The sequence below is a fragment of the Gopherus flavomarginatus genome, chromosome 15, assembly GCF_025201925.1.
Source record: "Gopherus flavomarginatus isolate rGopFla2 chromosome 15, rGopFla2.mat.asm, whole genome shotgun sequence".
Taxonomy (NCBI): Eukaryota; Metazoa; Chordata; order Testudines; family Testudinidae; genus Gopherus; species Gopherus flavomarginatus.
In genome coordinates, this window is record NC_066631.1 from 11,889,268 (window position 1) to 11,914,687 (window position 25,420).

Here is a 25,420-nt window from a genome sequence, read left to right on the forward strand (position 1 = left end):
ATTAATGCTAATGAAAGGTTACTGTAGGTGGGTCCCTGTTCTGCTTTCCTGCCAGCTGGCCCAGATAAGTGGTGTGTGTCTGTCAGTATGACTTACTGTGCTGATTCCATGACAGCTCCTGCAGAGACGGGGAGACCAGCTGATGACTCAGAGACTCTGCTCTACCTGCTTTTCTTGCTGGAAGAGACAGGTGAGGAACTATCCCACAGAGACAGGCACTGAGCCTCCTGCTGGTCCTGTCCAACTTTCTCCTTCAGACTCCATCTGCGGCACTGAAATACAGTGATATGAGGGGAGTGTAAGGAAGCTTGTGTCCAAATATCATCTAGGCTGGTGGCTCCATTAGCATGAGGTACACCCATCCCTGTGGCCTTAGGGTAACCCTCTCAGCCTAAAGACAAGGGATGGAGTTCACTGAAATCCCCATCACCCACTTGCACTGGGTGTCGGTGTCAGGCTGCAGTGTGCAAGGGTTGGCAGTGTTTAAAGAAAAAACCACCCCCAATGAATGATATTCAGCAGCTCTTTCTTGTGGCCAGTGGAAATGTCCCATGGGTGATGAGAGGCAGCCCTGCAGGCTAAGGAGTTAATCCTTTTGCTTTCAAAACTGAAAGGTTAATGCCCTTCAGGCGCTCCATAGGTGGGGCCTTTCCCTGAGCTTATATGCAGTGTGAGTGACCCTTACGAAGGAGTTGAAGGCACAGGGAGCTGATGCATTCTCCCACTGCAATCTCCATCGCCTCTGTAAATTACATCTCTTCCTCTTCTGCTGGGATCTCTGTGGTATAGCACATACATGCCTAACTGCTGAACCAGGTGCTGTGTGATTTGTTTTGTTAACAGCTGGCGCAGAAGCAATGGGAACGGCAGGAGACAGTGCGGGCACTGTGGCATTGGTCACTCTCACTGCAGGGAAAGGTAAGGTGTGCACTTTGGGGTCTGCACTGTGTATGCATGTAGGGTCAGCTCCCCGGGCAGATGGGCCAGGGAGCACCTTCTCCTCTTTGTTTCATCTTCAGAGCTCCCTATGCTGCTCTGAGGTGCTGGGTATCTTTGGTCCCTAATGCTCCTCTGATAAAAACCATTGGCCTGGGACTCCTCTGTCTAACTCCAGCTGATTTCCACACCCTGTCCCCCATCCCTTTAGGACAGAAACTAGCCATGATACATCTCTGGATGTTACTGTCCTGTGGAGGGACTTATGGTCTGCAGGGGAGTTTTTGGTGCCTAGGTCTCTCTCCTCTGAGAGGCAGTAACTCTTGTAGCAATACTCCTGCAGCTTGCTGCTCCTTTTTTACTGCAGGTGTTTGATGCGTGGCTGGGGTTTGCCCTGGAGAGGCAGCGGAAGAAGGGCCGCATTGAAAAAGCTGTAGCGGTTTACCGTGCTGCCCTGTTGAAGGAGGGTGTGACCCAGATCCTGACATATATGGCTGGCATGAAACAGTTACGGGGGCAGCTTCAAGCCCAGCACCAGCTGAAGGTAAACAAGACTCACGTCATTGCTCTGTCTTGGGCACTACACCTGCCCTGAAGTGAAGTGGGATTTCAGGTTTTATGTTCATTGCTTCTTTGATATAGAGGTACCATTCTGTCCTCATCTCCTAGCAGACCTCATTGTCCGTTTGCTCAGCGGGGTCTGTAACACTTCAGACAGGTGGTGCTAGGTAGGAGATTGAAGTCCAGGACCTCCATGGTAGCATTTTCTTAAATGCTTCCAGTTCCACACGCAGGGTCCCTTAGAGAGGCAGAACTGCTGGGTCTCAGTGCGTGGATGAGACAATGGTGCAGGGAGGAGGGATTTAGCTTTATTAGGAACTGAGGAAACTTTTGGGAAAGGAGGGGGTATACAGAAAGGATGGGCTCCACCTACACCAAAATGGAACCAGATTGCTGGTCCTTAAAATTGAAAAGGTTGTAGAGCAGTTTTTAAACTAAGGGCTAAGGGAAAGCTGGCAGGTGTGTAGGAGCATGTGGTTCAGACAGAGACATTTCTTGGGGGGGGATCTATTAATGGAGATTCTCTATGTCCTATAAGGAGGAGAGGATTGAAGATGATAAAATACGGGTAGGATCTGATGAGAAACAGTCAAATGAAAAAGAGTTCCATTCAATTACAGCTAAAAAGTGACTAGTTATTAAAGTACTTGTACACAAATGCTAGAAGTCTAAATAATAAGATGGGTGAACTAGAGTGCCTCATATTAAATGAGGATATTGATATAATAGGCATCACAGAAACTTGGTGGAATGAGGATAATCAGTGGGACACAGTAATACCAGGGTACAAAATATATTGGAAGGACAGAACAGGTCGTGTTGGTAGGGGAGTGGAACTATATGTGAAAGAAAGCGTAGAATCAAATGAAGTAAAAATCTTAAATGAACCAAACTATACCATAGAATCTCTATGGGTAGTAATTCCACGCTCTGATAATAAGAATATAGCAGTAGGGCTATATTACCGACCATCCAATCAGGATGGTGATAGTGACTGTGAAATGCTCAGGGAGATTAGAGAGGCTATTAAACAAAAAAAATCAATAATGAGGATTTCAGTTATCCCCATATTGATTGGGTACATGTCACCTCAGGACGGGATGCAGAGATCAAAGTTTCTTGACACCTTAAATGACTACTTTGTGGAGCAGCTGGTCTGGGAACCCACAGGGAGAGAGACTATTCTTAATGTAGTCCTAAGTGGAGCACAGGAACTGGTCCAAGAGGTGAATATAGCTGGACCACTTGGTAATAGCAACTATAATATAATTATATTTATCATCCCTGTGTTGGGGAAAACACCACAGCGGCCCAACACTGTAGCATTTAATTTCAGAAAGGGGGACTATACAAAAATGAGAAAATTAGTAAAGCAGAAATTAAAAGATAAAACACCAAAAGTGAAATCCCTGCAAGTTGCATGGAAACTTTTTAAAGACACCATAATAAAGGCTCAACTTAAATGCATACCCCAAATTAAAAAACATAGTAAGAGAACCAAAACAGTGCCACTTTAGCTAACCAACAAAGTAAAAGAAGCAGTGAGAGGAGCATAAACTCTGGCAAACGAAGTGTAAAAATATAATTAGGAAGGTCAAAAAAGAATGTGAAAAACAGCTAGCCAAAGACTCAAAAAATAATAGCAATTTTTTTTTAAAGTACTTCAGAAGGTAGGAAGTCTGCTAAACAACCAGTGGGGCTACTGAATGATCGAGATGTTAAAGGAGCACTCAAGGATGAAAAGGCCATTGCAGAGAAACTAAATGAATTATTTGCATCTGTCTTCATGGCTGAGGATGTGAGGGAGATTCCCAGACCTGAGCCATTCTTTTTAGGTGACAAATCATAGAATGTCAGGGTTGGAAGGGACTTCAGAAGGTCATCTAGTCCAAATCCCTGCTCAAAGCAGGACCAATCCCCGCTCAAAGCAGGACCAATCCCCAGACAGATTTTTACCCCAGTTCCCTAAATGGCCCCCTCAAGGATTGAACTCACAACCCCGGGTTTAGCAGGCCAATGCTCAAACCACTGAGCTATCCCTCCCCCCCTTCCTGAGGAACTGTCCCAGATTGAGGTATCATTAGAGAAGGTTTTGGAACATACTGATAAACTAAACAGTAATAAGTCACTAGGACCAGATGGTATTCACCCAAGACTTCTGAAGGAACTCAAATGTGAAATTGCAGAACTACTAACTGTTGCTTGTAACCTATCATTTACATCAGCTTCTGTACTAAATGACTAAAGGATAGCTAATGTGATGCCAATTTTTAAAAAGGACCCCAGAGGTGATCCTGGCAGTTATAGGACGGTAAGCCTGATTTCAGTACTGGGCAAACTGGTTGAAACTATAGTAAATCACAAAATTGTCAGACACATAGATGAACATAATTTGTTGGGAAATAGTCAACATGGTTTTTGTAAAGGAAAATCATGCCTCACCAATCTATTAAAATTCTTTGAGGGGCTCAACAAGCATGTGGACAAAGGGGATCCAGTGGATATAGTATACTTAGATTTTCAGAAAGCTTTTGACAAGGTCCCTCACCAAAGGCTCTTAAGCAAAATAAGCTGTCATGGGATAAGAGGGAAAGTCCTCTCATGGACTGGGAACTGGTTAAAAGATAGGAAACAAAGAGTAGGAATAAATTGTCAGTTTTCAGAATAGAGAGAGGTAAATAGTGGTGTCCCCCAGGGGTCTGTTCTGGAATCAGTCCTATTCAACATATTCATAAATGATCTGGAAAAAGGGTAAACAGTGAGGTGGCAACATTTGCAGATGATACAAAACTACTCAAGATAGTTAAGTCCCAGGCAGACTGCAAAGAGCTACAAAAGGATCTCACAAAACTGGGTGAATGGGCAACAAAATGGCAGATGAAAGTCAATGCTGATAAAGGCAAAGTAGTACACACTGGATAACGTAATCCCAACTATACATATAAAATGATGGGGTCTAAATTAGCTGTTACCACTCAAGAAAGAGATCTTGGAGTCATTGTGGATCGTTCTCTGAAAACATCGACTCCGTGTACAGCAGAAATCAAAAAAGCTAACAGAATGTTGGGCATCATTAAGAAAGGGATAGAGAATAAGACAGAAAATATCATATTGCTTCTATATAAATCCGTGGTATGCCCACATCTTGAATACTGCGGGCAGAGGTGGTTGCCCCATCTCAAAAAAGAGGTATTGGAATCGCAAAAGATTTAGAAAAGGGGCAACAAAAATTATTAAGGGTATGGAACGGCTTCCGTATGAAGAGAGGTTAATAAAACTGGGACTTTTCAGCTTGGAAAAGAGACAGCTAAGGAGGGATATGATAGATAAAATCATAACTGGTGTGGAGAAAGTAAATAAGGAAGTACTAGCTACATAGGGAACAAATATTAAAAAATGAGCTCTTCGGTATAGCAAAGACAGATATAGCATGATCCAAGCCTGGAAGTAGGACCTAGACAAATTCAGACTGGAAATAAGGTGTAAATTTTTGACAGTGAGGATAATCAACCCTTAGAATAATTTACCAAGGATCATGATGAATTCTCCATCACTGACAATTTTGAAATCAAGATTAGGTGGTGGTGTGATTTTTTTGTTTTGTTTTTGTTTTTCCTGTGGGGGAACCACCACTCTAGAAATTATTTTGAGGAAGTTCTATGGCCTGTGTTATACAGGAGGTCAGACTAGATGATCACAGTGGTCCCTTCTGACCTTGGAATCTATGAATCTGTTTACTCCTTCTCATAACGCAAGAACTAAGGGTCACCAAATGAAATTAACAAGCAAACAAACAAACAAAAGGTTGTATTTTTTTCACCCAACATGCCGTCAGCCTGTGGAACTCCTTGCCAGAGGATGTGAAGGCCAAGAACTAGATATGTTCATGGAGGGTAGGTCCATCAATGGCTATTAGTCAGGATGGGTAGGGATGGTGTCCTTAGCCTCTGTTTGCCAGAAGCTGGGACTGGGCAACGGAATGGATCATTTGATGATTATCTGTTCTGTTCATTCCCTCTGGGACACCTGGCATTAGCCACTGTCAGAAGACAGGATACTAGGCTAGATGGACCTTTGGTCTCACCCAGTATGGCCAGACGGTCTCCTCGTGATCATCTAGTCCAGGGGTGGCCAAACCTTGGCTCGCGAGCCACATGTGGCTCTTTTACAGTTAAAGTGTGGCTCGTGGAGGCCCCCCCAATTCTCCACCTGTCAGACTTTGGGGGGAAGCCCAGGATCTCTGCCTTGCAGCGGGGTGGTGGGGTACGGGCTTCTGCCCAGTGGGAAGAGGGGTTTAGGGGCTTCAGCACTGCAGGACACACCTGCTCGGGCTTGAGGCTTCAGCAGGATTGGGGCAGAGGCCCCAAACCCTGGCAGGTGCCTCCCATGGGGCAGAATCTCTGAGCCCCAGCAGATGCACGTCAGCTCCCGAACTTCTGTCGTATGTGACACGGAGGGTCAGTAAGCTTGGCCATCCCTGATCTAGTCTGACCTCTTGCACATTGCAGGCCGCAGACCCTCACCCGCCCACTCTGGTATTAGTTCCATAACTTCTGGCTGAGTTATGCGAGGCCTCAAATCATGATTTAAAGACTTCAAGTTACAGAGAATCCACCATGGGCACTAGTTTAAAGCTGCAAGTGACCCATGTCCCATGCTACAGAGTCTCTGCCAATCTGACCTGGGGGAAAATTCCTTCCTGACCCTAAATGTGGCGATCAGTTAGACCTAGAGCTTATGGGCAAACCTAGAAGCCAAACACCATCCTGTTATCCATTGCTACTTCCCAAGGACATCCCTTCCTTGGAGAAGCCTCCTTCCTGGGTGGCATGATGCTGCTTCCCCCTATTCTAATCCATCTAATGACCTGATTCTCTTTCTGCTTGGCAGGCAGCCTACAGCCTTCACCAGACAGTGTATCGTTGTGCCATGCTGTGGAAACGAAAGGCTCTCTGCAGGAACCTGGACAAGCCTCACTCTTCTTTGCCTTCTCTGAAGAAGAGGGTGACATTTAAGATGCCCATGCCTGATGCCAACCCTGGGGCAGGAGGAGACGCAGCAAAGGTAGTGACTCCATGCTCTATGCTGCAGCCCATGAAGAGCGACAATTTGCCATTCCTTCTTGCTGCTGAGGATTTGGTTCTTAGTGAGCTGTGAGTATCAAGTTTCAGCATATCCTGCATTACGCTTGCATTGCATTTCTAAGTTCATTTCTTAAATCCCACAGTGACTGCTGTGAATTTCCACACAACTTCCCCTTCCCTCCTGGCTGCACGATATGTCTGTTAATGCTGAGTTATAATAGAACTGCTGCATAATGTATACAGCTGCCCATGAATAATGGAAGGACTCGTGACTCTTCTTTGGCAGCCCATTACTAGCCCAGCTTAATGACTTCCCAATGGAACTTCCTCACTGTATGGCAATGGATTACTGGGGTCCTGGTGATCTCTAAGTGGGAGCTCTCACAGGAATGCCTGCAAAGTGGTGCAGGGATAGAAATATTACCACCATGAAACTCATCTGACCACAGCAAGGTCCCAGAGCTGCTGCTAAGCCTCACAGTGCTAGGTGTTAGCTGTGCTGAAATCGGTCAGTCCTCTCCCCGGCTTTATGGGAAAGGGGAACTATGTGCTTTCTGAAAGCTCTTCCCTAAAAATCTCTTGCCAACCTTGCTGGTGATCTCATGCTGAGAGTGCATTTTGTGTGGGCAGGAGGATGACTGGGGAGGGGGGATTTTGTAAAGCTGCCTCAGTCAAGGACAGGAGTCCCAGGGATCTTAGCAGTTGCCTAAGTTTTTGTTGTTTTCCCCAGAAACGCAGTCCGCCAGGCAAGACTACAGCCCCGTAGACCTGACTTCCTGCTGCAGTCTCTGGAGAGAGAGGGCTTGTTGGGGATACCTTTCAATGAGTAAGAACACTCACTCTTTAAAAGTAGGGGAAGAGAATCTAATTGGAGTGGTGATTGCAATGACCCTCTTTCTGTGCTCCTGCCATGCTAGCTGAATGTACCACCTTGTGAGCTGTGAAATGTATTAAGTTGTGTTGAGATCTTACTCTGCATAGACGTCTCTTCTGTGCAATATGAAGAGCAGCACGGTGACATTGAAAGCTTCAGATTGCTTACACAATGGAACAGAATAATGGAGCAGTCAGAGGGGTTAACCTACCATGTGCTAAGAGCTTAGTTTCACCAGTACGTAAATTTGAGGGAAAGACTGAATTCATCTAAAACACAGTGTGCCCCCAAAAAGAGGCACAAGTTCTACTCTGCAAAGAGTGCGCAAAAAGGCTTTGGAGCTGTCTGTGTTTGGAGCCTCAATGAGTTCCAGAATTTGTGGGCTCAATTTACAAGCAAATGGTGTTTTTCCTAACTGCCTGCCCTGCAGCTTAACTTGGAATCTGAGTGTCACACTGACTGCTTGCTGGCTAATGGATCCTAAACCCTGCCCTCTTTTGTCCCGAGACACCAGACAACACGAATGGAACTGAATTTTGGCCTTGCCACTGGAACCTCATCAACAATTTTGTTAATGAGGTGTGAGCTAGAATAGACCCCTGCTCCCCCCCCCCCCGTCTTGGCTGAATTTGCTCTGCAGGGCTAAGAGGAGTAAGAATTATTTGCTAGTCAATAAACAAACCACAGGGTGCAGAGCTGCTGAGCAAGGAGTTACAATTTTTGCAGTCACTCTTCTGCATGTGATTTACAGTGCTGAGGATGCTCAAGGAGCCATCTGTTATGCTGTCAGTTCCAGCTCTAGCTCTGATATCACTTCTCTCAGAAATTAATGGGTTGAAGCTGCACCTGCTGTAGAAACAAAAGTTTTTCAACAGGAAAACCTTATTGAAAGTATTTAGTAGGCTCTTTTCCATGCTCTCTTTAGAAACCCCACTTCTATAGCTAATGGTACAGCTTCAGAGAGAAGGAAGATACTGCAGTTCAGAGAAGTGTCTCTCTCTCTCTCTCTCCCTCTCCATTCTCTGTGCTGTCTAAACCTGGATCAGGTCCCCACTGCTGGGACCAAAGTGATGTAGAAATATTCTGTCTGAACACTACCCTTTTAAAAAAAAAAAAAAAAAAAATTCTGTCAACAGGTTCAGGTTAAAATGCTCTAGGAGGAGAGATACCAGGCACCTAAGATCCCTCTAAGCTGCATGTCTGTGCGGCTTACAGTATTAAGCCCTGCACAGGGGCTCAGGGTGCGACGGGAAGAGATGCCTCTCCCCCAGCATGGACCTGCCACGCCGGGAAGAGGTGGCTCTCCCTGCCAGCCCCAGCATAGACCTGCCCCGGACTTGCCAGGGAGAGGAGCCCCTCCCTCAGCCCAGCCCAGCCCCACCGGAGCTGCTGCAGCTGGGGAGAGGCACCTCTCCTCCGGCCCCGAGCTGCTGCGGCAAGAGCAGGCTGTGGGGAGTCCTTTCTCCCCACTGCAGCCCTGGGACAGCCTGCACCCAAACCCCCTCATCCCTGGCCCCAGCCCTGAGCCCCCTCATTCCCCCAACCCCACCCCAGAGCCTTCACCCCTAGCTGGAGCTCTCACCACCTGCACCCAATCGTCTGCCCCAGCCCTGAGTCCCCTCCTGCACCCTGAACTCCTCGACCCCACCCCTCACATGAATTTTGTTATGTGCACCAATATGAAGGTGATGTCACACATCACCTCCATACTGGTGCACATAACAAAATTCATTCCACACATGGACGTAAAAAATTAGAGGAAACACTGCCAGGCACCATCTCTGTCTGATGCTTTTTTGATCTTTAGCGATTGTGTTGGTTCTTTCAGGCTTGCTGCCTTGTGACAGTGCTGCCCGTGGGAGCCAGCTGAGGTCACTCAATTAAGGTGAACTGCAGACAGAACGGGGCAGAGAAACCCCAAAAGCTGGTGGATATTCCAATACTTAGGTTTACCAAGCCAGCACAAAACAGCTTCTACAGTACCTCACTGGTTACTTAGAAGTCCAAACAAGGCAGTTCCCTTAAAGTACCCAGCCTCAGGCCTCCATTCAGACACACCTGTCAAATATGATGATGATTACTGGAAACCTTATCTCATCATATAAAAGAAAAGATTCTTCCAATCCCAAAGGATGAGCCACATACCCAGGTCCAATTATAACTTAGATTTTACTTCAAATACCCACTATTAGCCAATTCTTATTAACTAAGATAAAATTTATTTAAAAAGAGAGTGTGTGTTGGTTAAAAGATCAATATACAGACAGACTTGAATTCAGTTCTTGAGGTTTAGATACCTACTAGAGATGAACTTGTAGTTGCCAAAAGTCCTTTTAGAAACAGTCCACAGGTTACAGTCCAATGTCCATATTCAGGGTGACTCCAGTCAGTGACTGGGGATCTTAATCCTTATGGTTTAAGGATCTGAGATGAAGTAGGATCGTGTCCCAGGGTTCTTATACATTTTCAGCAGCCTTTTGGCTTGAGAAAACAATAGGCTTAACTTTTCTTTTCCCAAACATCCTGGCAATTAATACAGGGTAATTTATCCAATAAACAGTTTAGATACAGGTTACCACAACCTTCAAAGAGACACATAGACAATAATACTATTTTACTCAAGTATCTTCCTAAATGTTAACATTTCTTTTTTGATCTTTGAATTAAAGCCATAGCAATAGACAAGACTTGTTTGCTTACATTACAAGACCTGAGCAAACATCTACCCTTCTACCTCTAACAATGCAGACTTGCATTTCAAAGCTCTATTCATTTACATATCTTCCTAACCAGTTTTTAAAGTTTGGCCATAGGTCAGGTTAGTCTGTGAATCCTTAACTCTTTCTGGCCCTGTCACCTTTCAATGAGATATTATATCACACTCATAACATTACATGCCTGTTAAAGAACTTAACATGGGTCCTAACCAGGTTGCTATTGTCCCTTAGGAACAGTGCTTTTCATGGCAGGAGCAGCACAGTTTCTTTTATCCTGTGCCACAGATTGAAGGCAGTGTTGCTAAGCAACCTATATGGTATTTTTCAGTTGCTTACCGGGCTGTCTGACTCCTTGCAGGGGATTAACCTCCACTAGAGTGAATGGTTATAACTGTGTGTTTCCCTTCTGGCTGTTCTGGATTGAATATAAAGAAGAATATGGGGCTGGCTGGAAAGTAACAAACCCTTCTCCCTTTCCTTCTCCTTCTAGACTGGAGGGACCAGAGGTGCCTTTGCCGCAAACATCCATGAACAAACATCCTGCTCAGGCTGGGGCCTCACTTGCCTCAACTCATACAGAGCAAAGCAGCTGCAATCAGCTGTTCCAGATGGGTAGCACTAGTTACTCCTCATGCCCCCTTACTGTGCCTACCCCTCTAACCTGTGTACCATCTTGGACACATGGCACATGCCATCCTGCTCAGACTAGTCCAAAGCCAGTGCTGTTGCCTCCCTCGTCCTTCATGTCACGTTTGAGATGTGAATCAGAAAAGGTGAGTTTCATGCAGAAGTAACTAGAATACCAGACAACTGGAGTTGGCTGATGCAGCTTTACTGTCTGACTTTCTTCCAGGGCTCCCACCCCTTCTTGCCTGAGCTGGCCTGTGCCGCCTCTAGCTCCTGGTCCTGCCTTTTTAATAGATCAAGTTAGATAGACTCCAAATGCACATCAGTCCTTTCTCCTCCACTTGCCACAGTCACTGCAGTGACAATCTGAAGCAACAATTTGCTTTTTGGCTAATTGATGTGTGTGGTATTGCACTAGAATTCACGTCTTTCCTGGTCCTGTCCCCTTCTCAGCAAGGTGTCATTAGTAGCTGCTGACATCTGAGAGTGCTGCTCTATCAAAAGGTTCAGAGTACCTACAGCCAGATGAAATCTAGTTGAGACTGAATAAATTCAGCAGCCCCTTGTATGCCTGCAGGTTTCTTTAGCAAAAAAATGGAGGGGAAGGAAGGAATGGGATTCTGCAAACATTTGAACAGCATTTAAATTCCTCTGCTCTATGGCAGAAGCGAGGAGTTGTTTACCCTTCCAGAAGGGATGGGAAAGCTCTGACTTCATGAAATATCATGTAAGGAGCAAGGCTGACTACAGGCACCTGTGGACACCAAGTAAATGCAGGGTCCCCCTCAGTGGAAGGAGGGCGTAGTATGTTAGGCTATGTACAGAGAGTCCTGTTCTAAAGCCCTTTGTGGCCCTGCTCCCCCGAATCCTAGTTGAGAGGCGAGATGGCTGTATTTGTGTCACCTTATTGTATGCCTGGCTTTGTAGAATGAGGGTCAGCCCCTGAAGGGTCACCTGGAAACTTTTCTCCAAGACCCTCAACAGGCCACTGTGGGGAAGGAGAGGAAGCAGCCAAACTCGCAGGCACATCTGCTGCAGCCCGAAGTTGCCACAGGAAAAGAGAACAGGCCAAAAACTGCAGGTATGTTCTCAGTTCTAATTTACAGCAGCCATCCCCAAGCCATCCCTGACGTGGCAGCACTGAAAGCCTCCCCCAATATATGCAAGATTGGGTTGGGGAAGAGGCAAAGCTACCTGCTCATTGAGTGGGAGGGAGCTGACTGTGTGTTGGAGGAAGAAGTCAGCCATTTGTTTTTTGAAAGGGAAGATACAAGTGATACAGTTTTCTATGCTCCAGGGTGTTCAGAGGATTAATTGAGACACAGGTTCTCCAGAAGTGAAGGGTGGGAACCTCTAGGGCAGTGGTCCCCAACCTTCTCGTTTGGCGGGTGCCAGATGAAGGACCACTGCGGCGGTAGAGCACCTGCCGAAATGCCGCCGAATTTCGGCGGCGACGCCTCTCAGTGACGCCACTTGCTGTTGACAAGTGACGTCATCGAGAGGCATCTCCGCGGAAATTCAGGGGCGACGCCTCCCGATGACGTCATTTGTCGACGGCAAGCGGCGTCATTGAGAGATGTCCCTGCTGAAATGCTGCTGAAATTCGGTGGCATTTCGGTGGGTGCTCTCCTGGGGGCCAGGACACAGGCGCATTAAGATGCTCCCGCGGGCGCCACGCACCATCTTGGGGACCACTGCTCTAGGGCCTACCCTGGCCAGAGAGACCAAGAGCAAAGCCTATTTTAATGCCGAGGAGTTCATACAGCATAACCCAAATACATCCTCCTCCCTGCCTCATAGAATGGTAAAACTTGCTAGAGAAGATGTCCTGTAATGCAAGGAACAATTTCACTGATACAAGTAGTTTCTGGAGTAGTGCTTACCATCAAGGTATTAAAAACACTCTGAGGGCTCCAGAAAGGGGAAGGGCTAGGGAAAGAGGTCACGTGTGCGGCTAAAACCACATCTTTGGGTTTTATGGAGAGAACCCAATGGAGGGAGAGGGATAGTCAAGGAAGCAAGTGACACATTATAGCACTCATCACAGCAGTGCTTTGATTGAATGCCAAATTTTACGTGAACCCGTAGTGAGCAGGTAGGATGTGAATACAGCAGCCTACAGTTCAAAGTGGTTGTCTGCACTACGGCCAGGGTCTATCTTGAATTATAACATGAAGTGCAGGTTCTAAATGTTGCATAGAATTGGGGTGAGGTGCTTCTGCCTAATGTAAATTGTACAGTGAGTATCTTGTTCTTCCTGGCCCACAGCATAACAGGTCCAAAACCACAGATCCTTAGTACTGCTAAGCCATATGCTGAAGGACCCTACAACTCACGCATACGCAAGTTGAATTTGGAGTGAGTCAAATGAACAGTAACTAGTACAGGCTCTGTAGGGTACTGTATGTTGGAAATCTTGGCCTATGCTCCTTTAACCTCTTGTGGGTCATGTTCCAGTCACAGGTGAAGAACCACTCTGCTGTTAGCCCGGGAAGAGAGGTGAGAGGTGGTGGGGTGTCTATTTTGATAGAATAAATAGGCTCAGAGAGTTAAAGGCATTTACTTGGCCCTGTCACTGTGCAACTCTAAACAGTCAAACTAGGCTCAGCATTTTGAATACAGAAACCTCAGCCTGCCTAGTACCAGGCCAAATACACCATTAAAAATCTTTTTAACCTTTTATTAAAGATAGAGAAAAAGTCAAAACAGTTAAAGCATTTGAAATGTATGTAATATATGAAGCCTTTCATTTTAACAGTATCCCTTATTCTCTTTCTCTTTGGCTGTAGAGTGCTTGTATAAGAACTCTGCCCAACCCCATTTCTGACAGTCTTTTAGATGGTATTAAAGATAGTAATAACTTGTCCTTTTGGGGGGGAATGGAGAAAATTAGTTCGTTTTAAAGTCTCATCCTGTTTCCTTGCAAACAAGACAAAGACACACTAAAAGGGAGAGAAAAGAACAGTACAGAGAGAAAATGCAGCTTCTGTCTCTAGTGCTGAATTTTACTTACAGCCCTGCTGCGGGAGAAGCATAGGCCCAGTACGTGGCACACCACTCCGAGGCCTGGCAAACTTGTACCAGCATCAGGCTTTGCTTTTAGCTGCCTCTCTGGTCGCAGGCTCACAGCACTTTTGCAAAAGTGGCAGTCCTGGCAGGCTAAGAAAGATTCTTAGTAGAAAGACACAAAAGGAAACAGAAGAAATAAGGTGTGGGAGGAAATTGATGCATGAGAGAATAGGTGAAAGCCAGAACCAAAGTTTTACACCTCAGGTGGTATTTGGAATTTAGCCAAAGCTAGTGGACGTGGTGATGTCATCTGTGTTCATCTCGAAATCAAGACAGTGAAGGGCCAATGATGTCCCAAAGGATCCAGAGGTCCCAGGAGTGGAAGCCATGATATGAAGCTTGCTCCCTTTAGTTCACCCATCTCAATCCTCCCCCAAAGTCTTTTTTTTTTTTTTTTAAGGACCTCAAAAGTCAAGTAATGAGCGAACTAGCCCATCTTCTCATTGTTCTGCTCACCACTTAGGCCTAATTTCTGACAAGTTTTCTGTTTGACTTCCAGTCCCACACTTTTGTTTACCAGACATATCAACATAGTTGCTGACTTATAGCAGAAGGTCTTTTTGTTTGGACTAATTCAGTCTGTCTTAATTTTTGCTGACTCTTATAAGCAATTTTATGTAACAGGCTGAGTTGGACTTTCATTATCTTTTCCCATCAACACTTACTGTTAGGTGATTGGATCATTTTATAAACTTTTTTATCCACTTTTCCACAGTTAAGCACACAAGTGGGATAGGTCTTTCAGGCTCCAGTTATTACAACAGAGGCAGCACATCACATGATAGCAATGAGAACCCACAGGCATGGCACAGTGGTAAGTTTTTGCTTACAAGCCTGTCTGTTTCCCAGAGAGGAAGAAGCAGGAAATAGACAGAACCTCAACAGCATCATAATGTATGTGCTTTGTGTTTGGTTTCAGCTGAAAGTCAGAGGAGGCAAGGCTATTCCATGGAGAGAACAGAGCTGCAGAAACAGCTGGAAGCAGAGCTCCAACACATCCAACAGCAAATGCAGCATTACCACGATAGCAAGCAGGAGCTCAAGTACGTAGTGAAGTCTCCTTTAGCCAGCCTCATTGAGTGCTCTTAATCCAGTGTTGCATTTCTATATGGAAGTACAGTTCTGCTCTGAAGAGTGACATTCTTACTCAGCAGATCTGTCTCCTAGGCCTGTTCAGTTACATCTGCTGACCTAAGAGAATAAGAGTTCTGGTTTTTCTGTTTACTCCTATTAGACCTGTACTGCCAATACAGCTTGGAGGGAGTTACCTTTTTGTGCATCCTTGGCAATTGTTTACTGTTACCTGTAGCAACCACTGAAGGAAGTGTGGCTATACTGGTGATACTGAGGGCATAATCTGAAATCAGTGAGTTGAATTGGTATAACTGAGTCAGAATATCAACTTCAGACTCTCCTCCTCATAAATTCAGACTCCTAGTAAAGACCCCAGCTTGGCTTTCAGATCCCAGCCTGATTTTGTAGAACAGGCAATTAGAAAAACATTGATGTAAGTAGTTAATTAGACACAAACCTATAACCCTAAGTGGGTTTGTAGTCACATTTCAGAGTGGAACAGGACTTTAAGGGGGAACCTACTGCTATGGAAAGAAGCAGCAGTGGATCAAAAGTAGGAGAGGAACACCCAACCTTTCTTGTATTCTCCAAGGACCCTTTCTCACCATTTTCCTTCTAACATCCAGAGCCCAAAGACTGGAAAATGGGTCCCTTATATGGCAGTGGTGAAGCCAGTTTTTCCTACAGTGGGTCTGATAGTGCCTAATGTTTAAAATAAGTTTCAGGAATATTCTAAATTGGCTCTCACCACCCAGCTTTCAGCTAATATGCTGTGGCTTGGGTTTCATCCCAAAGTACTTATACCTCCCACCTGGCAGCCAGGCATTGCATGTTTACTGCTGAAAGGCACTGGAAATGCAATCTCTTTTATAACATGATCTAGAAAGAGCAGTGATGCTGAACTCCTTCCCATCAATGTTCGCTGGTAATGAGTGTCCTGGGCATCTACAACTATTGATGCAAATGAGTTAAATGCACAATGAGCCTTCTGTGTCTCACCCTAGCTTGCTGAGATCCTATTCAGAACAGGCACCATTTAACCTGTTCCCTCAGGTCATGCCGGCGGCAGGCGCGCATTCTGCACAAGTGGCTAGAAATGAGTACCGGGGCAGTGGAGCAAGATGTTGCGCAGCAAATTCAAGAAGAGCTGGATCAGGTATGTGGCTAAGTAGTGGTGTGAAGGCCAGTCCCACACAGTTACTGAGTAAAAATGATGAGAAATGGAACCTGCCCTGAATGGATCAAGTCTAATTTGGACGATTGTGAAACAAAGACTGAAGGCCCGAGGAGGCAGTTGTGGGAGATCAGTAACAGGAGGATGGGTAAACTGTTCCCAGCAAAGGGGCTAGTGAGAAACAGGGCACAAAGTGGATTAAACTCTTCACATTTTTCTCACCACGCCACAGCTGCCCAAGGAGTAACCCAGTCCTGTCAATTGATACTTTACTATTCAAGTGAGGGAGTGTGAAAGCTGTTCAACCAAACAGCATCGGAATGAATCGTTCCTGACTTCACTAATCATTTAGCCTGTTCATCTTCCCTTCATTTTCTCTTGTAGTTGGAGGTGCAGATCAAAGCTCTCACTAAAGTGCTGCTAGAAGGGAGACATTGTCTGCAGAGCTACATCACCCGCGTGGAGGACATTCGCACTGCTTTGGATATGTAACAAGTCTAAAACCTTGGAATGGTTGTTCATGCTCAGTGGTAGGATGGGCTGGCTGTTCGATCTTTGATTATGTGCTTTGATGTCGAAGAGGACATACACCTAATGTATGTGATCTCTAACTTTGTAAAGGGAAGTAAACCAAACTGCTCTTCCAGTTAAATGTATGTTTCCTTTTGCTGCATGCATATGGGAGACATTACCTCATTTATTTACCATAGTTGTGATAAGGAACAGGACACTGCTGTGCAGCACAAAGCTGCACTCATCACAGTCCTTAGCTGAGTATTCATAGAGCCCATTACTATAGTATCTATTTAAACGCCCCTGCTTATTAACAAGCTAAACAATGCTGATAAGACTTTTATTTTAAAATGTTTGAAATTAAGAGTTAATGTTCATAAATCATAGTGCGACATACAGAAATACTGGGCTAGTGTTCCAGTTAAAAAATTAAATGGATTCTCTCTGCAGGAGAAACTTACTTACAGCATGGCTAGTATTCTCCAGAAACCCTGCTTTTACTTCCTCTGATCAGTTGGTAAGACATTCCTGCTAACCAGCCAAGTTTCCATAGTGCTAAGACCATTACAAAAAGAGCTGATCTGGTGCAGAATGATCTGTTTGACACATTCATAGTAAAGAGAACAGTAGCAACTTTTCTCAGCCCCTGTTAGAACTGGGTGCTCAGATACTGTGATGGTTGAGGAGTGAGGAATTTAAAGCTTAAATTTGTTTTGGCCACAACTAAGACAAAAGGCCTCCGTGGAGGAAGAGATTCAATCTTTCTTCCTCTACCCCATTGCAACAGGCTTGTGCTGTTCAGAGAGCCTCTAGCACCTGAAGGGTAATTAGTCATAGCTTCAACCCTTAGGGCTAATGATGTCTGCATGCATTTCACATCGAGTTTTAAAAAATTCATGCCTAGCTGGAATAAGAACATTGTGATGAATAATACACAGGTTCTGAACTTCCTAGCAGTAAGGGGCTGAACAAAGTGGGGGGGTGACGGGGGACTAAGAGCTATTTTAAGCAGCCCCCATTTAATATGAGGAAATGCTGACTCTTGGAGCCAAAAGATTAGTTCTCTCCTACATTGACCAAGACAGGCTAAATAATCAAGCTCATCCTATGAGCCTTTGGCAGGCTATATTACCAGACACTGAGCATGTCTTTTCTTTCCTACTGACAAGTTAAGTGTATAGGGCTTGGCCAGCTGTACATACTTGATTTTGTCTTCTCCAGCACATCCAGGGGAGACAGACTTTCCTTTACAGTGCTGAGTCTCATTTTTAATTCATTCTAAAAGTTTGCTTCAGAAGATCCCCTTGGAACTGCAGGCAGATCTAAAAAGAACACACTAGCTCCCCCTCAAGCTGGGAAAGAGTAGATGACCTCACAGGAAGGTGGGAGGGCCAGGTTTGATGACAAGCTAGTCCATTCCTTCAAGCTCAGGGTGTCCCATTCACTTACAGGCAATAGACTTCCTTGGCTCAAAATAGAATTTATTCAGTAAGAACACACAATACATTGCAGGAGAAGTGAGTTGCTCTCAACCCTTTTGGCACCAGTTAATCTCATTACTGGTAACGTGAAGCTTAAAACTCCTATTCTTAGTGTCATGTTCCATACATTAATGAAGGAGGTTGTTACTATTTCCATCTAACCCTTCTTCGCATGAATTAACACAGCCTAAAGTTGCTGCAGGGTGAATCTGCAGAGCACTCAGCCCCAGCTTCTCTCTGTCAGCAATGAGTGCAAAAGAAAAATGGAAGTTTGGCTTTTTTTGGTAAGTTAAACAAATATTTGTAAGTCCACTGAAGGATAGAAAAGCAAGTTAGTGCACATGGGGAGCAAGCTTGGATTGCCCCCACGGTCCATAATAGTTTTTAATACACAGTCAGTGCCCATGGCATTTCACTCCGTGCACTAAACTATAAGCCCTGATATATTTAAAATTGTTTTGTACAGAGAGAAATTCCCACATCAAGATCTCAATGTTAGACCCTGAAGGTCATGACACAACACAATAAGCAGCAGCATCTGTACAGCAGAAGGGGAAACATACTTTGGCTGCATCCCCACTGCAACGCAGAAGGAGTTCTGTATTGATGGAAACTCCCCCATGCAATGAGAAGGGAGCAGACCCCAAACGACTTGTTACTGTTTTATGTCACAAGATTAATCTCTCAGTAGTTTTTGGGTGACTGAGGAGAGTAATTACCACTCATATAAACAAGAAATCCTTAAGGCCTGGAATGGCAAAAATAAAACTATGGATTGGGAGAAGAATATGCAACAGTCTGACCGCTGCAACCTAAAAAAAATACTCTTTTTTCCAAAAAGATGACAAGTTCAACCACATGGAATGTAGACACAGTGTTTTCAGGTTTAAAATACAGTGCAAAGTCCAGTTTTAAAGGGACAATAACAGGTTAAAAGGCATTTAAAAATTAGTTTCCATACCTGTTACCGGTATGTTATTAAATAGAATTTGAGTCTAATGTACTGGTTTCAGCACTGATGCCATTAATGTACATTGTGCATTTCACCTAGGTTGGACAATGAAAGTAAGACTAGGCAATTTGACTTCCTGGCTTCCATACTTCGATGTCGTGTTTGCATTAGACACTTCTGGGGACTGCAAGTTTGAAAACCACATTTTACAGAAGTGAAACCTTGGGTCTAGGTCAACCTATCAGTGTCCCTTTAAAGGTAGCTAATCCTCTCTGCCTTTCCCCGTCCCCGATAAGGACCTACAGGCTCTGTGTGAATGTAACTAGTTTGCAACACATTGAAGAGGAGAGTGTTAGAGACTGTAGGCACAAGATAGGATAGAAACCACCCTGGTCAACATTCTTAAAGGCATCTGTACCTGATATGTATATGGATCATCTGGTTATTTTACTGCTCTCAGCATAGGTATGTGATATAGGGCAAATACTCCTACCCTAGTTTTACACAGCAGTGTTGTTTTAATATTTTCCTCACCCAGGTCCTGCTGAGTGATAGTTTCCATTAGTGAAACATTTTTCTTGGAAGTTTGAGTTCCTTTGTATACAAAATCCTCTTGTAGTTTCTAAAGGGACCCCAGAGCCTCTCCAAAGCGGATTTTCTGTCCAGGTTTGAGATGGAAGTTGAAGTCCTTGGGTGCCTCAAAGATCAGAACAATGGTCGAGCCCAGGTTAAACTCCCCTAAATGTTCTCCTTTCCTCATGGGGATGCCCTCCTTGTTATTGTTGGTTATGAAGCTGAAGTCATTGTAAGAGCCTTTGGAGTAAGAGGGGCTGTTAGTACGCAAATCCTGCAAAGAGACGAGAGAAAGGAATATGATTTGCAAATTTTGGTATGCTCTGTCCATTTACTAGGATTGACAACTCGCTATGCCTGGGCTACAGTTTCAGATAGTAACATGCAACAGTGCTAAATACAAGGTGGAAGAAAAGATGTGTACAGCAGACGCCACCTTCACCTCCTGGTCCTAGACTACATTAGTCTAATGAACAGTAGTGCCAATTGAGTAATACTTGGTAGAAATCTTCTGAGTTAACTTTAGCTTGCTATTAGTTATGAGGAAATCAAATAATGAATCAGCTATGCCTTGTTTCCTCACATGAGTTATATAGTACCACTGACTCATTAGCAAAGTGAGACTTCAAAGGCAGGATTCCCACTCACCCTGTCGAAGTAGACGCGGATGGAGCCAACATTTGTGGCTCCTACTGCTGTTAGGGAGAAAAAGCCATGTTTCCAATCACCAGTAAGTACAACCCGCTCATTGTGGCAGAAGAGTTCCTTGATCCAGCGGGCAACACCAGGATTCACAGACATCAGGGAGCCTGTAGTAAACAGGAAGAACAAGATGAAGTATTCTTTGTTCTTGCATCAGTATTTTGATAGATTTAAGGCACAATAGTTTAGAGACCAACAAAAAAGGCCAGATTAAAGCTCATTTCTAAGAAGTGAGACAAATGCTAACTATTACCAAGAATATGAAGGATCAGAAGATGCACAGAGGTTCTATTGCACTGTGCACAGCAAGTAAAGCCTTCAGCTGGGCACTAGCAGAAATAGAACTGTTATTAAGGGTTATGTCTACACTGCAGCTGGGAGTGTGCTTTCTAGCCCAGGCTTCCAGCTCCACTGTAGATATACTAGGTGGGGAGCAGATAACACATGAGCGTTCTTTAGCTCATAGAGCTACTCTATCATTCAGCATGGCCGAGGTCCTGCTACATCCCCTAGAAACAACAGGAGCTGAATGAAGGGAAAATATTTATGCCAGAAACTAAGGCATATTAACACCCCTCCACAAAAGATGTATCAACCTAATTAATTTTTGCCCTGGGCTCAGACCACAATATTTCACCGTAATGCCATCTCTCAGAGTTCACAGCATCACCATTACATGCCCTGAAAACACTGCTATCACCAAACAGGCAAGGAGGAGGAACCCAGCTCCCTAATGAACTCAAAACAGAATAAGCCTCTTTCTGAGCCTGGATTACTGAGTGCTCCACAGGAGCTAAGATCTGACTACACATAATGGCTCTACCTCTAAAGTCTACGGACGCAGACAAAAGTCTTTATATCTAAGGGATGAGCTCATTGGGCTGCCTCACCAAAGCTATGTGGGGGGGGAGAACACCCCAGCCAACCCCCGTCAGTCTCTCAGATGCCCTTTGCAATGTGTGAAGAAGTGGTTCTGTAGTACTGCAGATCTGAGTCACCATAGCTGGCCAGATATGAACATGAAGGATTAATAAATGGATCTAGGATCCCAAAAAAAATGAATCACAATAGGAACCATACAGGTTTCCACCCTGTCACACAATACAGGGGAGCACACAGTGCATTAGAATGTTTCATTAGAGCCTGTACTCCTGTGCACATTGCTCTATTACAATGGATCTCCTGGCAGCATTTCCCTAAGAAACCCCTGGCTTAAAGGGTTTACTCAGCCACAAACCTTAGCTTCACGCTGAAGCTTGGCAGATCAACTTTCTTGCCAGGTCTTGTCTCTCTCTCACACATAGCATCTGAAACCGAAACCAAGTCCAACTCCTCTCTTTGTTCCTAGGTAATTAAAAAAATGAATTTCCATCTGCTGGACTAAGGAGCATGACTGTCTGCGAAGGAGAGGGCAAAACTCCATAACCAATTCAAATCAAGTGATTGTGCTTAGTCATCCTCTGAGTCTCTGATGTGCAGGGTTATCCACAACAATCAGATGCCCCTCTAGGGCATCCTCTCTTTTACCAGCAACAGGGCAGTTTACTGTGGTGGGTGGGGAATGCCCTTGTTCCCTCTCAAGATGCTGACTGGCATTCTTCAAGCTCTTAACAGCCATTTCAGTTAAGTCTGCTGGAAACAGATCTGGGTCTCCCTACACCTCTGTGTTTAGTTGAGAGACCAAGTTATTCATCTTCAGCATGGATGATTTGAGTTAAACTGGTAGACTATTTAGCCCTGAAATTCATGAGCACAGTATTCAGGATTTGTGGGGAGCATGATCCTCAGGGTGTTTTTTATGACAAACTGCTGCCCTCTGATTCTCTAGCACATCACAATTCAGGTGCTCTGACTGAGGCATCTCTCAGTAATCCCCCTGCTTTTACACCTGCTCTGTTTCCCCTTCTTACTTATGGAAGTAGAAGCTACCTGGGAAGTGGCGTCTGTGCGACACTCTCCAGTCAGTGGGTGAGTGGAAGCAGTGATAGTCCCCAGGCGCCAGGTAGATGACACAGTGGTAGAGCTCGTTCCCCTCCTTTGTGACTAGCTGGTTCTGGAATGAATTGCGGGATGAGGCTGCAGTGGAACAGCAGAAGACAAAAAGGGGTTAAAAAGAACAAACAAATCTGCGAGAGAACGTATTGTGTGACAAGTCTTCAACGGGAAATGTGCTACTGTGATACTCAGAAAACCAATGTTAACAGCAGATCACTAAATACAGCCCACACAGTGACTCTGGGGGCATTCACTGGCAAGAGAGCTTACATGGATGAATCAGCAACAGAATTCCAAACATGTAATCACCCTCAGTGAACACACTTATTGGGACCATGCAAATCCCTGTCAGGATACATGGTAAGTAGATGAGTCAGCCTTAGAATTAATTCCTTGGATGTCTTCAGTGTTGAGCATGCTCTCAGGCCACACCTTCTGCAACTATAAACCAAACGTTTTCTTTCTTGTGTTATTAACAACCCTTAGATTATTAAAACAGGAAGAACTACAAAACTCTAATTTACTTCTCACTACTGATGCTGTTCACTTTTCCACTTCCCTCAGCTTGGACAGTGAAATCAGACTTGTCAGTGTTTGGGTTGTGTAAATGCTGCAGGAGAAGGCTTCTGGCAAATGTTATTTTACAAAAATATACATTTTACACCAAGCTGAGTTGACAGGGTTCCTTAACCCCTAATATTTCATATAAACTGGAGGCTGATATTTGGATCATAGAGGGGGACACAGAGCATGCAGTGGGAGGGATTTGCCTTGTCCATTTGTCCTTTGCCTGCTCCCTGTTACTTCGAGGACAATTCAAGCTGACTGCATGTCCCTCTTCAAAGCCCCATTTTGGCTACAGGAAGCTTTGAAAGGTAGTGCTTCAAGGTCAAGAATCAGCATTTTAAAAAGCTCGTGTCCCTTTAACACACAGCTAGGTTTTAACATCTTTAAAGTCCAAGCCCAGAAGAATCCAAAGAACTTTAAAGAGCTCCAGCTTCCCCAGCCAAAGCAGCAGGGGCTTGAGACGGAGTCTCATCGAACACAAAGAATTTGTCTTAAAAGATACCTCAGAACTATTGGGTAATGTCCCAGCTTACAAAATGCTATAGTTGTATCTGCATAAACATTACAAAAACAATCCTGCAGCATTCAGAAAGTGCTTCTTTCTGTGGCATATTGCCCAGACACAGCTTTAACAAAAGATCTTAACACCCAACCCAAGAGCGTTGAAGACAGAGCTCTTATCTCCACAGTGCCCCAGCGCTGACCTGAAAGGCAGATCTCTAGGTATGAGAGCAGAGATCAGTCTCCATGGGGGTGAGGGGAGGGAAGTGTTGCTACTGCATAAATTGGGTCTAATAGAGTAATTCCTACAGATTCAGTTTCTGCTAGCCAAACATCTGGGCATGTTTCAGCCTCCCAGCAGGAGCAGCCTCATTATGGTCACAGACCTTGACATGACCCAGAATGCACTTGAGGGAACTGAAAAGTTAAAATGTAGAGGAAAGGGCTGAATCAGATGAGGCTGCAAGAGAGAGACAGGCTACTAAGGAGATTGGGGAATCCAACATGGAACAGTACACCCCACATGTTATTCCTCAGTTTGAGCTATAATGAAGCAGAGTTGCCTATGTATGCTGCTGGCAAAGCTTTGAGAGCAGACAGCTATGATTCACCCCTCCCTGCAATTACTGGGAACAGTGAAATGACAAACAGGCTAAGAGGCAACTTACTTTGGCTAAACTGCATGTCTTCTGTGCTGGTGCACGGCCCCAGGAAGGACTCCAGCGAGTAGGTGACACCCTTCACCTGCTCCACTTCGCAGTTTTTCACTTGTCCAAAGTTCAGAATCTTTCCATCTGAGGGACTGATCTACAGGGAACAAAAAACGTAAAATGCAGTCAAAATCCATGCATCCCTCACGCTTAGCCGTCAGAAACACAAGTTCGCTGATCATTTGAACCCCAAAATTTCACACCTCTTCCCCATTATAGAACGTCTCACCCCCACAAAAGGATAAGCCTAGCCTTCTTTTATTTCGGACCTTTGATATTTTCATAGACCAGAAAGGCAAATAGGAAGGCCCCTAAGTGAGATCCAGAAAGACCATCATTTGTTCAGAGTGAATGCCAATGCTGTGACCACTAAAGGGACCTACAGGTTTCTCTTTCAATGAGTGTGCCTGGTCTAGTCCTGTGCCTCGAATAAGTCAGGCTGGACTTTACCCACCCCAACCAAGTAGTTCAGTTAGGGCCATGATCTGTTGCCATACAAACAGGCTGGATAAGGGTGTAACCAAGAACAACCACCCCGACAGAAAAGGGGTGAGTGATAGACCCACAACTTCACTCAGCCCAGCCCAATATTCAGAGTTTTGGCCTACAGACATAGCACACATTCCAAGGTGAGGGATGGGGACATTTACACATCAGTGTGTAGCTCCACTGGAACAAAATAAACATTGTTCCCTCCTCCTCACCACACTGTGATAGCAGCAGACTGGCCGGGACTGGGGCTTCAGCTTCCTGCGGAAGAACTCGCTGAGGTTTCTATAGTGATGAAGATCTTCTACAGCTGCTTCCTTCATGTTCACTCCAAATGTCCAGATGTACAGGCTGTAGACAGGCTTCCGGAGCCAGGTGGGCAGCTCGACCTGGTTCAAACGACCCCAGGCTCGTGAAAGCAGTCGTGTTGGTACCGATTTGTACAGAGAAACCTAGAAAGAAAGGAATTACACCATGCAATTTGTTCTTTCCATTGCTCAGCCCTTTGTCCCTTTGCTCCCAAAATGGAAGAATCCAGTTCATTCCTACTGTGACTCCCATCACTTCAGTGGAGTTACACAGAGGATGAAATTAACCTGAAGTCTTCAATAAAACAAGACCAGAACCTTACCCTCCATGCCCTCATGCTGATGTGTAGGGATGGGGGACCAGATGGAGCTCAATGTAAACCCTTCCAATTGCAGCTCAGAAGCCCTGCCAGCCAGGTACCATGGAGGGCAGCTACAATGCATGCACCCTCTTCCCCTTGTATGCTGAAGCTTCATATGCGAGTTAGTGGAAACTGCTCCCAGGAGGCTCAC

At 45.0% G+C, this 25,420-nt stretch overlaps 2 protein-coding genes across 23 annotated transcripts in view; one reads left to right on the forward strand and one right to left on the reverse strand.

Moving 5' to 3' along the window:
* SFI1 (SFI1 centrin binding protein) overlaps window positions 1-25,420 on the forward strand; it is a 79,238-nt gene that overhangs the window by 36,947 nt on the left and 16,871 nt on the right. For 7 of the 12 annotated variants that reach the window (XM_050923571.1, XM_050923577.1, XM_050923575.1 and 4 more), the window contains 11 exons: window positions 116-190; window positions 844-918; window positions 1,304-1,480; window positions 6,388-6,650; window positions 7,312-7,407; window positions 10,663-10,945; window positions 11,727-11,880; window positions 14,584-14,682; window positions 14,788-14,911; window positions 15,996-16,098; window positions 16,501-17,201. In XM_050923571.1, the coding sequence (XP_050779528.1) occupies window positions 116-190; window positions 844-918; window positions 1,304-1,480; window positions 6,388-6,650; window positions 7,312-7,407; window positions 10,663-10,945; window positions 11,727-11,880; window positions 14,584-14,682; window positions 14,788-14,911; window positions 15,996-16,098; window positions 16,501-16,608 (1,557 nt within the window). In that variant the 3' untranslated portion in view covers window positions 16,609-17,201. Of the gene's footprint in view, window positions 1-115; window positions 191-843; window positions 919-1,303; window positions 1,481-6,387; window positions 6,651-7,311; window positions 7,408-10,662; window positions 10,946-11,726; window positions 11,881-14,583; window positions 14,683-14,787; window positions 14,912-15,995; window positions 16,099-16,500; window positions 17,202-21,685; window positions 22,258-23,266; window positions 23,404-25,420 lie in introns of those variants that run through there. The other 5 variants (XR_007769436.1, XR_007769435.1, XR_007769434.1 and 2 more) reach the window with 5 other exon arrangements.
* PISD (phosphatidylserine decarboxylase) overlaps window positions 18,970-25,420 on the reverse strand; it is a 39,661-nt gene continuing 33,210 nt past the window's right edge. For 10 of the 11 annotated variants that reach the window (XM_050923616.1, XM_050923612.1, XM_050923617.1 and 7 more), the window contains 5 exons: window positions 24,815-25,051; window positions 24,069-24,207; window positions 22,267-22,413; window positions 20,284-20,444; window positions 18,970-19,909 (listed from right to left, as the gene is read on the reverse strand). In XM_050923616.1, coding sequence (XP_050779573.1) covers window positions 19,685-19,909; window positions 20,284-20,444; window positions 22,267-22,413; window positions 24,069-24,207; window positions 24,815-25,051 — 909 coding nt within the window. In that variant the 3' untranslated portion in view covers window positions 18,970-19,684. Of the gene's footprint in view, window positions 19,910-20,283; window positions 20,445-21,574; window positions 21,682-22,266; window positions 22,414-24,068; window positions 24,208-24,814; window positions 25,052-25,420 lie in introns of those variants that run through there. The other variant, XR_007769440.1, reaches the window with a different exon arrangement.